The 13869-nt window shown below is 33.9% G+C and overlaps 1 protein-coding gene across 17 annotated transcripts in view; it reads right to left on the bottom strand.

Moving 5' to 3' along the window:
- Nucleotides 1–13869, bottom strand: part of Adgrl2 (adhesion G protein-coupled receptor L2) — a 266353-nt gene that overhangs the window by 39102 nt on the left and 213382 nt on the right. For 8 of the 17 annotated variants that reach the window (XM_047539007.1, XM_047539001.1, XM_047538992.1 and 5 more), the window contains 6 exons: nt 10782–10796; nt 9085–9885; nt 2690–2983; nt 2052–2155; nt 1025–1210; nt 154–192 (listed from right to left, as the gene is read on the bottom strand). In XM_047539007.1, coding sequence (XP_047394963.1) covers nt 154–192; nt 1025–1210; nt 2052–2155; nt 2690–2983; nt 9085–9885; nt 10782–10796 — 1439 coding nt within the window. The remainder of the gene's footprint in view (nt 1–153; nt 193–1024; nt 1211–2051; nt 2156–2689; nt 2984–9084; nt 9886–10781; nt 10797–13869) is intronic. The other 9 variants (XM_047539046.1, XM_047539017.1, XM_047539093.1 and 6 more) reach the window with 3 other exon arrangements.

Raw genomic sequence — 13869 nt, forward strand, 5'->3', positions numbered from 1 at the left:
TATACCTGTGAAAAGCCAACATTTGTACAGCTGATATGGGGCACATTATATAATTATCAAAGACTGAAATACATTGGATCATGCAGCAAGATGATAAAGCGTGGCAGGTAGCTGAAGAAGGGAGAAAGCAGGGTGACAGCACAGGAGAGATACCTTAAGGTAAGCCCTGCATGTCTTCTCTCGTTTTTGGAGCTTTTAGGTAAAAGAAAAGAGAATCAGAGGTTAGATTTTATCTGTTGAAATGAGGAAAGAAGAAATCCTCAAAAATTAAGCTGGTGTTCCAGAGTTCAAAGTACAGTCGTCCTCTGGATGGTCCACAGTAATTGCCAAAAGTGCTTGTTTATAGTTTTTAGCTGCATTTTATTACGTATTCTAATTCAAAGCATGTTGACAATTAAAAAAAAAACAAAACAAAACAAAAAGCAAGAGGGAGAGAGAGAGAGACAGAGACAAAATATATATTGTGGTCTTTTTTTGACCTTTTTTTTTAAAATCATCTAGAACCATGCTAGCCACAGATTTGGGGTTGAAATAAACCTAAAGTAACTATCAAATTTTTGTTATAGTAGGAAAAACTAATAGCACTGATATAAAATTATCCTGCAGAGGGACACATATCCTTCTCCCAAAAGCTGCCACTGAACAGAGTATTTCTGTGACTAACGTTCCTGAGTCACAATTTTGCTGCAACTCTAAGAGTTGCATGTATTAGCATACAAAGTATATCAACTGTATAACATACAACTTCTTCAAGTGCAAATAATGTATTCTTAAGAAGAAGTACTGACCACAGAGGGATGCAGTTTGCCACCAACTAAAATCTCTCATATCATTTGCACTTTTTTGGAGGGTGGTTGATGCACCTTTCTCAACTGTGATTCTTCCATCGGAAGTGAACCAGAATTAGAAGTTTTGTTCCTAAGTGTGTATCAAGGGAGCAAGAAGTTTGGCAGTCAACTGCTGGAGAGTGGACAGCTGGCATACAAAATGTCTTAGTTTAAAATAGCAGAAGAATTCTTCCTACCTTGTTATAACTCCGTCCAGCTGAATCCTTTTCACTAGGTTTCAGTTCTTGCAGCTGTGCATCAAGGATGTCCACTAACTGCTCCATCAGTCTCACTGAAGAACTCACATCCCCTGCAAACACCGGCCCTTTGGTATGTTTAGCCAGTTCATTGGCAAGACTAGCAGCATTTTCTCCACTTCTGATCTGAAATGACAATTTGTATGATCTCAGTAATATTTCCTGTTCTGTTGTGGCTCCTAGTTCTCCTTGAGTACCTCTGTTGTGGTAAAAAAAAAAAAAATTTACAAAAATGTCTATATCTGCAACTAATTAAGACCAATAACTTTCTCTTCATCTCAGAAGATTAAAGACTTTTATATCCTCAACACACAAAAGAAATTCTTAACCAGATACTTAAAAGAAACAAAAGGAGAAAAATCCTTCTTAAAAATTTTCAACCAGCTCTCTCATTTCACTGCGAACATTTTATCTTGTTTTTAAAATATCTTATTTATTCCAGTGATATGGAATTTAAAACAGAAGGTAATCAGTGTGACACTGAGGGTCATTATCTAGTGTTTGTATTTCTGAAAGGTGGGTGGAGGAGAAAATGAAAGGGCACTGCATTTCAATGTAGAATTCAGATTACTGTTCTCAATACTCTTGAAAACCATTTTTTCTTCCTGTATCACAATAATATGTAACATAAACATCTGTGTGCATTCTGTCAATTCAGCTGCGAACCTAACAATATTGATTTATTAGGCCAATGCACTATTTGTCTAATGAACATCAAAAGAAAGAGAATAAACTAAATATGAATGGAATTAAGTACATACTCATTAAAAAGCTTAACACAGAAAATATAATACTCCAAATATATGTAACTTTCAATAGTTTACAGACACAATGATACATAAATTTTTGGTTTTATACTGAACAAAGAGCAATGAAGCTGGTTTTAACATACAAAACTAAATTATTTATGTTAGAAGTCAAAGTCTTAAATCACAAATATGAATCATATTAAAACTTTCCAACCCACCTTCTGAGCCAGCTGATTTACCCAGTGTGAGGTACAGTTGCTAAGATCGGGGCCCTTAGGGTTCCATGTTCCAGTGGAAACCATGCAGAGATATGAGGCAGTTCCTACAACAGATGTAGAAAACAAGAGTGAAATTGAAACCATTTTTCTACACGCATTCGGGAAATCGGCTATGATGATCCTAGTCTGTGTGTTAAATTTTGAATAAACGCTAATGGAAGAAGTTGACAATAACTGACAAAAAGCAGAGTATGATGGCAATCATAAGCAGTAAATATAAAGTTCGCATATAAATATCAGATATTTATAGCAAGCAAACAAAAAGCCCTTGGTTTTCTTGGGACCTGTCCAAAGTAATGCTTAGGAGAAAGGCTGCTGGCAGGAGCTTCACTAGGGTCCTTAGGCAAAAACCTCAGGCTTGACCTAGGAGCAGAGGAAATTCAGTACCTAACCTTAACTGATGTTTACAGTTTCAAAATCCTAAAGTTTCTTATAGATACTTTATTATGAAAGTGACAGAAATAATAAAATCAGCTACTATAAATATATCTTTCTTCAAATAAAATCACGCTGGTGTAGTTTAAAATCTACTTGCTAACTTTAAAAACATTTTATGTATGCTGTTTTACAGGAAATACCTCTTGTTCCCTTGGGACACGGTCGCTCAACCATCATTCCCCTTTGTGTCTGAGGCCACTTTATCCCCCTCGAGTCTAATGCTTCGCAGAATCTCTCTGGCAGGGGAAAAATATTTGTTACAGGAGGAATTTTGGTTGTAGAAACTGCTGGAGGTGGTTTTGTCCCCTTGCTTCCTTCCTGTGATCCAGCTACAGTTGTACTCATGGGGCCTTTCTGTGAAGTAGTGCTTGTGGTTGATACTGTGGTTTTGAACAGCTCAGCTGAAGAAGTTATTGTCACAGCTGTGGTAGGCACTATGGAAAAAAGATGAGTGTATTAATCTCAAACACACCCTTGCACTCACACAGGCATGTATATGTGAATGTGCACACACACAGGAACACAAACACAACCTTAACCATCCATATGCCCCCAGTACAACCAACAGAATTACTGACAACATCAGTAAGATAGAAGAAGAAGAAATCTCTTCATTGATTTCAATTTATTCATATTGTTGGCTAAAAGATGGAAGTTCAGAGTTTATTACAGCTTTTCTTGTGTGGCTCTGTTGTTTAATTTTCAGTGAAATATTTGATAGTATAGTTTAAGTATAACTTCACTATATCCCATCTAATTGGAAATGAAGGGTAGTTTATAATGTGGGAAAATTCTATTCTTATATAAACTCATACTCATAAATAAATTCAAAATATCGACAAATGTCTAGCAATTATAGGTAATTAGGACAATAAAAAGATTTAAAGTCACCCACTCTACATCTTGCAGGGAAATAAATACTGTAACATCCTTCCACCCAGCAGCCATTCTTGCTTGAAACATTTTTGAGCATGCCTGATTAGATACAAACAGAAGATAAGCTTGGCATGCGTGTGCTGTTTTAGTAAGGAAATATCTCAGGTTTTGGCTTCTTTACTTTTGAAAGGTAGGTATGAAGCAGCTGCTAGTCCCAGTCAGAAGTGATAATGTGATATCTTATCAAGATAAAAGGTTAGATTGAATCATAGCTCATTTGAAAACAACCCTCTGTATCTTATAGACCCTTAAAAGAGAATATAAAGGAACTATATCTATACATTTCAAAGGAGAACATTTCTTTTTTTAAAAAAGCTGTTTTTTGCCTTTTGACATTAATTTCAAACAAGTCAGTTAGGTTAAAAAAAAATGGAGTTTACTGTTTTCTCCATTAATTATCATTCAATTAATTTACATGACAACAAAAATCTGTCAGCAAAAATTTAATATTACCATTTAAATTCTCTTAAATGAGATCACACTGAAGTGTTATCAATACTGACAGATTACTGACTCTCAAAACTTTACATGTATGTCTTAAATTTAAATTAAGAGTACAAGTAACTAAAAATAGTTATTTAAAAATCATCTCATAAAAGCATTCGTTAATTTGGGGTCATCTAATACATGAGAAGCAAGATACAATAATACAACTTATTAGAAAAGTTCCTATTATCACTAATATATTTAGTACTTTATACTCTGGTCCACAAACACTTCTTATTTAATTCTGACACAATAGAGAGTATACTAAGTTTACCAGAATGAGTAGTATATACATTTTTCCAGATCTTTAGTAGTGATGAACTCCCTGTTATTGATAAACCACACACATTGTATTCCTTTTCCCTTCTAGCTCAAGAGAAACTTCTTAAGCACATGTTTCATTTCCAGGGCATAATTTATTGACCATACAGAGATGCCTGTGTACATCAGTCAAGCATCATGCCCAGTCAACTGCTGCAGAAACCTATTCAAACCTGTCTATCTTTTTCTGTAAAGCACTTGCCTGACATCTTGTTAAACCTCTGTAATTTTCTTTTGATTACAATGTAGCTAGGCTTTCAGTGCTTTCTCAATTAACATTTGTCAAAAGCATCACAATCTTTTGCAGAAGCGTCAAATGATTGCTACCGATCAAGTCTTAAAGGGGAAAGAGGAATCAGAGCAAAAAGAGAAAAGGGCAGAAAAAAATGGTTTAGTGTTATACCATCTATGTATTCCTCGACACTGTACTACTTAGTATACATTTAGTCACTGAAATATATACAGTAGTGGTTTATTAGCTAACCATCAGTAAAGACATAATAACTGAGTCAAGGCAGATAATAAAATGATCTCCATTATAAGCAAAAAATGCCATGCAACATCCTACAGCCATGTTTCCATGCATTCCTTAGGCCAATATATTTTCATGACTTTTCACCTTTTGATCATGAAAAGACTGAAAAGAATCAACACAGTCTTCAAAGGTAAATTAGTGAAATGTTGGGATTTCATGAAAGTAATCTTTAAGTGACAAAACTAAACCCTTTAGGGGGAAAGCTAGTATTTTAGGATTTTCCAAGATTGGAATTTAGCAATACTCCAAGGGAAGCAATTTTTTAAAATGTTTAAGCTAGAAATGCAGCTTCCACAGGTGGAGAAAAGTCTCCATAGGGTATCTGGCAATGATAAAAGTTTATACTTATTCAGCATTTATGTGCCAGATGCTGTGCCAGTCATCATTAGTGGAACATTAGATCACCTTATTTAATCCTTACCACACCCCCATGAAGTAGACACAAAATTATCTTCCTTTCACAGATGTGGAAACTGAGCAATGGAGAAATTAATTTGTTTAGGGTCACTTGCATACACTCTTAAATGCTTCAATTTTATGCTTCTAAGTAAAAGATTTTCATAGACTTTGAAAAAAGTGTGGCATCCTACAAAGAAAGTTGCCCTTATTTTTTTATACTATTTCATGTAAATCTCCAAATCATAATAATTATTTACATAATATTACATATATAAATAACAGATATAACATTTGGGAAGATAATTTAAAACTGGAGCAATAAATTTATGAAACTTACATGGCAAAAGGTTCAAAGCTCAAGAAGATCCTATGAATAGCAGGAAACGTGGCATTTCACAATGGCATTATAATTCAAATCCAAAGCCTTCTGTACAAGCTGTTTATCATGATACCCTAATCAAGCATTCACATGAACTGACTCAGGACTCTGGCTACCATTTGTCATTTGAGTACAGATACCTGAGAAACGGTGCTAATGAACACATTTATTTAGGTGCCCATGAAGATTTCAACAAACCTACAGAATGGTTCAATTTACTATGGTAGTGTTTACCAAGAGCTTGCTATTTGTTACCATGTTCTTCCTGTACCAAAGACTTGGAGAAAATACCCATTTATGCTAAAATAATATTCCCTTTACCAAGGTTCAACAACTCACCCATTGCTCACTCATTGAATGAACTCCAGGTAGAGTGAGTCTGTAGCCTGGTAAGGCAAAAATGAGCATTCATTAAATTTAACCTGTTCAATGTCCAAAAACACTGATCCTCTCTTAAAGAGCATTCATTATCAGTAGAAAGACTGAGGAAATATTCAATCTAAGTTGAACATTTTCTAAGTAACAAAATTGGCTCCCTTGCTGAAAATCCTCATATTATAGGAACATCTTACTTCACAGTCTAAAACAAATATTCAGAAACTGCCAAAACTCAAGAAAAGAAACGATGTTTTTTTGATAATATTGGGGATAGCCAATTTGTTGGAAGGTATAAGTAAATAGAAAGCAGTCCAAATTAACAAATGGGAGAGTTAAAACAGGGTTTTAACTAGACCGGGTTTTTCCTAAGCCTGCTTAGAGAGAAAGGAAAAGAAGAAATCAGACCACGTTTAGGGGAATGCAGCAAATGAACTGTAAAAAGACAAAATAAATCTAAAAATTCGAATTAAAAAAAAAAAAGATCAGAAAACACAAATAATATGATTGTACTGTCAGGCATAAACAGGTTTAGATTTAAGATGGGGGAAAGCACTGAAATGGATACACAGCAAAGAGAACACAATGAAGATTGAAAGGAATACATAACTTCATAACATGCTGGCCATATACATGGTAGTACATCCACTCCAGAAGACTTTTAGGTGTGAATTTTAACCAATTAAGGCAATTACTGCTTTACTAATGGCAAAGACTAATTTCTCTGATTGCTCTTTTGGGTTTCTTGGATATTACTTCTGGAAAGCTGACAGTGGTTTATTGGTCTGACCTAAATTTATAAACCAGAACAGTTCTATACAGGCCCACTTAAGGGCATATAGATAGCACACATCCTGAAAAAGAGGGACAAGAATCTCTAAAAGCCTATGAAGAAAAATTATAAGGAGGGAGAAAATAAGAATATGGGTCAAACATGAGCACGAGAAATTTAGGTCAGATAAAATTTTTGATTACTTAGGGTTTAATAAGGGGTCAGTATGAATTTTTACATTCTGGGAATACTTAATAATGGCTATTTTGGATAATAAAACACTGTTATAGGAATACAAACTTAATACAAATGTCTAAGCTTCTCATTTTCAAAGGTGGCAACTGCCTTTCCAAAAAAGCATCTAAATTATCAAAGATGTTTTCGTCTCAAATGTATCAAAGTATTGAATAGAATATATGCCACATGTGGAGAAAGACATCATTAGTCATCCTTGTATGGGTGAAGAACCTTGTGACAAGTGGATGGGTAATGACTGTTTGTATGAACTGAATCTACACTAAACTTCATTCACAATCCTTTGGGTGTCGCCTGATTATGAATTTAGAGTCACTTTTCTTTTCTTTTCCTAACAAGGGGAAAAGATTTACTGCCACCCAAGAAAAATGTAACATTTGTCAGAGTAATGTGGATTACAAAAAGGTTAACACAAGGATCAATACGATTTTAGCCAATGCCAGAAGTCTGTCATGTTTGAAGTTTGCCTTTTGAGAAACTTATAGGATAAAGGAGAAGCACTGCAGTAACTTTTAGGGAAAACAAAAGAAAAAACAAAACTGATACATGAAGCAACCCAAATTGCTGTCCTCAAGAGAAAACAGGTATGTACAATTTTTTTAAAAAAATGACTCTAAGAAGTGGGCTGGGGTTGTGGCTCAGAGGTAGAGTGCTTGGTTAGCATGTGTGAGGCACTGGGTTCCATCCTCAGCACCACAAATAAATAAATAAATTAAAGGTTCATCAACAACTAAAAATATTTTTTTAAGTGACTCCAAGCTATGGTCAATAAATGTTCCATGCTCTAAAAGAAGATTAAATGGTTGAACTTTAACAATGGACATTACTAATACGATCTTAAATGAAAAAAACTCCAAGTATACATGATTTTCAGAAAAGACTGCCACACACTAAATCAATACATCATTACTCTTATTCACAAACAAAATTCACATATCTTAGTGAATACTCAAATTAGAAATTCAATTACAAAAGGCTGTGACTTATTTTGAGGTCCTAGCAATATGACAATATTTAGAACCTATTAATAGCATATCTTAAAATGAGTGGATGTAAGTTTGTAGATGAGTACATTTCATGTATACTGCATTAACAGAAAAGGAAAAATAATGTTTCACCTTGGCAAAAAGGTTAATCATTCCAAAAAACTTTTCAGTTTCTAAAATTTTGAAGCAACTTAATTTGAAAATTCCAATTAAGTCAGTAAGTTGAAATATTAATTCACATCTTAACTGCATAAGTATCAATGTTCAAGTGGAAAAGACATAATTAGTGCAAGCTTCATAATAATACATTAACAGGTTACTCTTTTATCATGAGTATAAGGTAATCTTGTTTTAATAAAGGAGTCATTTATTTTATACTCAAAATCATTTCTCATAGAAATGAATTCACTTGATCAACCAAAATATATTTCCAAAAATTTAGCATTATTTTGTAAAGTAATGATTCTCCACAAAGACACCCAAAGAGAACACAAATAGAAAATGCTAACAGTTCTGTCATCATAAATCATCACTTGAGATCACTCAATGTGTGACAGTCATAAAAATATTGATTTTAAACTGTCACTACTCTATCAGGCAATAAAAATGTGTGATTTTACATGATGAACTAGAAAACGTTTGAGGACTCCCTCTCCCATCCAGAGAACAGACTCCAAAACTTCAGAACACTTATACCTGGCATTGTACAGCGAACCCAGTCACTCTCCTGGGACTTCCTAACACACATTTCCTGTAACCACTGGCGCCGAGAAGTTAAAAGGTCTGCACACAGAGTATCATCAATTCAGAAACCAGGTAGGGGAAAAAAGCTAACAGGTTTATAGCTGGTACTGTATTTTTAGCAATGAAAAACTAAACTGACTACTAATGCTACAATTTCATCAAGCCAACATTTAAGTGAAGAACTCAGAAAAACAAAATTGAACAAAATAAGGCTCAAATATACTTCCTTATGTTCTTTGCTTTAACTATGAGAAGGGGAAGCAAAGGGAGAGGGCGGGGATTAATAAGCCTTTTAACAGTAAGCTGTTCACAAAAAAACATAAGCCTTAACAAGCAAGCATTCTTACCTTGGGCAGGATCAGGTGGACCAAACTCCAGAGAGTATCGTAAAATAAAGTTATTGTTCCACACGTAAAGCTGGTTGTCTCTTGGATTGTAATCCACTGCAGCAATGTATTGGTACTGGTTGGGGAAGGGAACATCTACATATTCTCCTCGGTTTAATCGGGTGTTATAGATGTAATCAATTGCATTCTTGCCTGTTTCACTTTCATTGTCTTGATAAACTGACCTGACCACATAAAGGACTCCACATATCATAAAAGCATTTGATGCAGCACGTTTGTCATATACAGTCTCCCACGTTGCTTCAAATCGAAGGGTGTATGGATTCAGTTGGCTAATAACTATCATTCCATTGTTCTGTTCAGTGGCATAAATGACCCACAAACCATTCTCATCAACTGCTAGGTCGATATCCGTCTTTCCTCCCCATCGATATGGGGAGGTATCATGGTAGTTGGCATAGTTAATTATGGCCTCACCACTCTTAATTCTAGTCCTCAAGTCAAATTTTACAATATTCCTTGTTCTTTCTTTGTTAAAGAAGACAGCACCATCATATACCACAAATCCAGTACCATCTACTCGATTTGGAAGTTTATATGTTGTTGTTTGGCGACTGTTTTGGAAATCTTCTAAAGAAGCAAATTCTATTAAAGTATCAGTGCGGTAGGGAGTCCAGGGCATGAAATAAATTTTATCTGCAGCCTGTAGAGGGTCCTTGCACCAAGCACCTGCCTTTTGTTCAGCTTCATATATACATGGTGAGTCCACAATTGCTTTCAAGGTCCCAGGGCACACAAAAACTAACAGTCACAGAGAAAAGACAAGAATTAAGACAAGTTAAAAAAGAAAAAAATCACAAAACAGGTAATCACAAATTTTATCGATCACAAATCAAAAAAGGAAAATTCGTTTTATTAGCATTTAATTTTACCAAACTTAAAACTTAAAACAAGCACTACCATTCTTTTGTGAAGTGACCATAATCAAATACCATCATACAAAGTGGTCAGGATTTATTTTCATAAACCCAAACCTATGTGTAAGACCATTCATAATTGAGCTGAGAATTAAGTTTTTGATGTGTTTTTGCCTTATGATTTGGCAATACATGGTCTAAAACTTTGAGTTTGTGCATGAAGTATTTTATTCCAAACATTATACTCCCAACCCCTCACCCATCTATAAGTCCCCAAAGTAAAAACCACAAAATAAGGCAAATAAAACAGAAAACCCATCGTGAAGACTTATTGAGAACTTTTACAAAAGTTAAAGGTGCTTTGACTTAAGGAACATAAATATTCGGAAAATGCAATTAGGAGCAGAGAAAAGTAAATACAAGGAAAGCAGTGATGAACGACCAGGAGACCCTGTAACCATGGCATGCTATGAGAGGGTTCTGGAAGCCAGGCAAGATGACACTTCAATAACAAGAAAATATCCAAGGGTGTCGGGAAAAGAGACAAAAAGAAACAGAGAAAGGGCAGCTGCCCCTCGCCGACTTCAGAACTTTTACCCCATCACCAGATATAGCAGTCACATAATTTCATTGTAAACAGTCGACTTCTTTATGAGGTGCATTTATGAGATCCTGCTGATTATTTTAATGTAGGAAGGTCGTGGGAAAGGGGAGGGAGGAGGTTAACATCCATAAGGCACATAACAGGGAGCTGGGGTTCAGACCATATACGTTATTTACCTTTTTGCTCCACTTCTATTTTAAGCATCGGAAGAAAAACAAAAAAGGTGCAAGGAAAAAAGAAAAAAGATTAAATAAATTGACTATTAGTCTAAGACTGAATCGTAATAGATGCTAAATATAGGAAGAATAAGTTGTTGTACTATTTTGGATAAAGAGAAACACACACAGGAAAACCTAGCAGGAGAAAGATTCTAAAGTTACCTAAAAGAACATGGATCAATCATTTTAGTAGATTAAGGAGGCAATACAAATATGCTGGTATGTTGCTTCACTTAGTGTACCTGAATAAATAATGAAACTCTTCACTAATGCAAGCTATACGTATTCTTGCCTCTCCAAAGTCACTCGGCATTCTTATTAAGATTTTCTTTACATATGTATGCTATAGACATAAATGCATGCATAGGTGTACCATTCCCATTTATCTTATGTGAACTCAATTATTAAAATGACTAAAATTACATAAATATAACAAGAAGAAAATACATTTATAAAAACGACAATTCAATTTTAGAATTTAGGTTAAATGTAATAAATAAGGACATGGTGATAGCTTATTCAAAGATATTTATGTAAGAAGAAATACATAATTATGTACCTCAGTACACATTTCAATTGTTTTTCTATTATCTTCTACTCCTAGAAAAATTAATCTTAACCATAAGAAAGATGCCTCCTTTTCAGGAATATTACCAATTGCCCCTCGGCCCCAATAGGGATTTTGAAGGGTGCAGTAAGCTAGTACTTTTCTTACTCATTAAGAATTAGTAAAGTTATGTATTTAGGTTTATATTAGACTTTATATAATAAAATTCTTATTGAATTTTCTATATCATAGTTATCAAACTTGTACTACTAAGTCTATTAAAAAAAGTAAGCAAAATACATACAAGGGAAAAGCAAGCACAGTAGGCAAGGAGAAAAAGGAAGAAAGAATTATGGTTAGCTTATTATGACATTTTCCACTATCATTAATTTACACAGAAAGCAAGCCAGCATGCAACGACAATCATACCAAGCATTCAAAGCAAATACCTTGACTCCACAGACCCCATAAAAGGTAAATGCTTTCATAAACAAACCTGATTAGTAGAGTTATATGAGGTTAAAACATAAAAGAAAGAAACAAAACTCCTACAAGTTTAAAGAAGTAAACTATACACTTAGGAAGGGTGCTATATAAGATCCTTGTTGGTAAACAGTACTCTAATAATTACAACCATACAGTACTATTTTAAATGTATGTAGGTTTTGAAGTATGTTGCCTGAACTTCATAAAATGACTAGACCGATTGATGCCTATGTTTCTCCCTCTTCCCTTGCTAAAATGCATTATGGTGTGCCAATACATTTCAGTAAGATCTTAGCTTGATTAATTTTTTTAAATTGCAATTATTCATTAAGATTAAATATTGAACTTTTGAAATACCTTTGAGAGTAACATATCACACAAACATTTGTGCCAATAAAACAGCATATAACCTACATTAAGTCACAACCTCCCCTAACCAATTTGGTCTTAAATTTAACACTTTCAGGAAACATACTTGTTCTATAATGTGTAATTCTGACTACATCTGGTACAGAGTAGAAAGTCAGTGTTGCTGTCTTGGAAACAATACTTGTTTATAAACCACTTGTCCTAAAATTATCCTACAGTGAAGAGCAATATTATACCTGCTTAGAATCATTAATGAAAGAGCATTGTGGAAAAATAGTAAGAGAAATCATCAGTGTTGTGAATGCTCAGAATATCTTTATATGCATCTGTGAATTTATTCCTAAGGAAAGGAACAGTTTACTAAAATCAATTAAATAAATGTCCATTTATTTAAAACAGAACTTTAAAACAAGTTCGATAAGGGACATAGAAGTTATATTTCATACTGTCCATTCATTGAAAAATGACTGGATTTTGTTCATTTGCTACATGAAAATGACAGTGTGGTTATTGTGTAAAATATCCTATAGGGAAATCTTAATTTATTTGTGATTTAACTGCTATCATTTATATTAAAGGAAAAGAAAATGAATATGAATTGTCTTTAATTTATAGTTCTGATGAAAACTGGGAAGTAACATCCAAATGTAATAATAAAAAATAAACTTTGGATGATTAATGAACTGTGTTTAAGATATAGATCTTTAAAACAAAAGAAATTTCTACATAATGATTTTTATGAAAACCCAAAGGACAGATGTCAAATCAGCCAAGTCTATCAACCAGAAGAATATAAAAATAAAATAAATTAATGAAATCAGCATTCTTTATCACATGCCAAATGCTGAACTTGTCTTAAGAGGCTCAATTAATTAATTCATAAAGATACATTTACTTTTCTATAGACCAAACACACAAGTACATGATCCACTGACATCAGTGGAGGACTACACAGATACACAAGACAAGAATTTACCCAAACTAACTGTAGCCTACATACTCGGTATCTGAAGTGACACACTATTTCATTTTGAATAATCTTACGTGTGGTCATTAATAATGAATAGTCAATAGCAAAGACCTTGTTATTCTCATGAAATATAACTGGTACCTAACATTATGGCATCATTCTTATGAATAGTGGTAATTTGAAATAAGAGGGTACACAAATGAAAAACAAAAATACTACCTATAGGATGCAAACTCCCAAGCTGATTACTTCCTTTATCCTCCAAGATCCTATGACTTCTTATAAATATACACATATGCAATTCGCAACAGTTGGTCAACAATAAAGAAGGACCTGTATATGTGCATCACTGATGCAAAGGTTATCTGGGCAAATATCAAGGTCACATATTATGCATGTGCCTTTTTATTAATAAATTAAAATGAACCAAACAATATTATTTCTAATGCTGTCTGATGAGCAAATTTATTATCAACTTTTCATAAGTCATGGAAAATTTCTGAAATTGATTTATGAAAAAATGAAACAGTTTGAGTATAAGATCCTGGAGGATATTTTGCAGCAGAAACTGGCATAAAGCCAAGTGGTAAGAAAGAGGTAATAAATGTGTGATCTGATTCATCAACCAAGTGTGAAATGGGGATGTAAATGTTACAAAATGCAAAAACACTTTT

The sequence above is a fragment of the Sciurus carolinensis genome, chromosome 1 (genome assembly GCF_902686445.1).
Source record: "Sciurus carolinensis chromosome 1, mSciCar1.2, whole genome shotgun sequence".
NCBI classification, from domain to species: domain Eukaryota; kingdom Metazoa; phylum Chordata; class Mammalia; order Rodentia; family Sciuridae; genus Sciurus; species Sciurus carolinensis.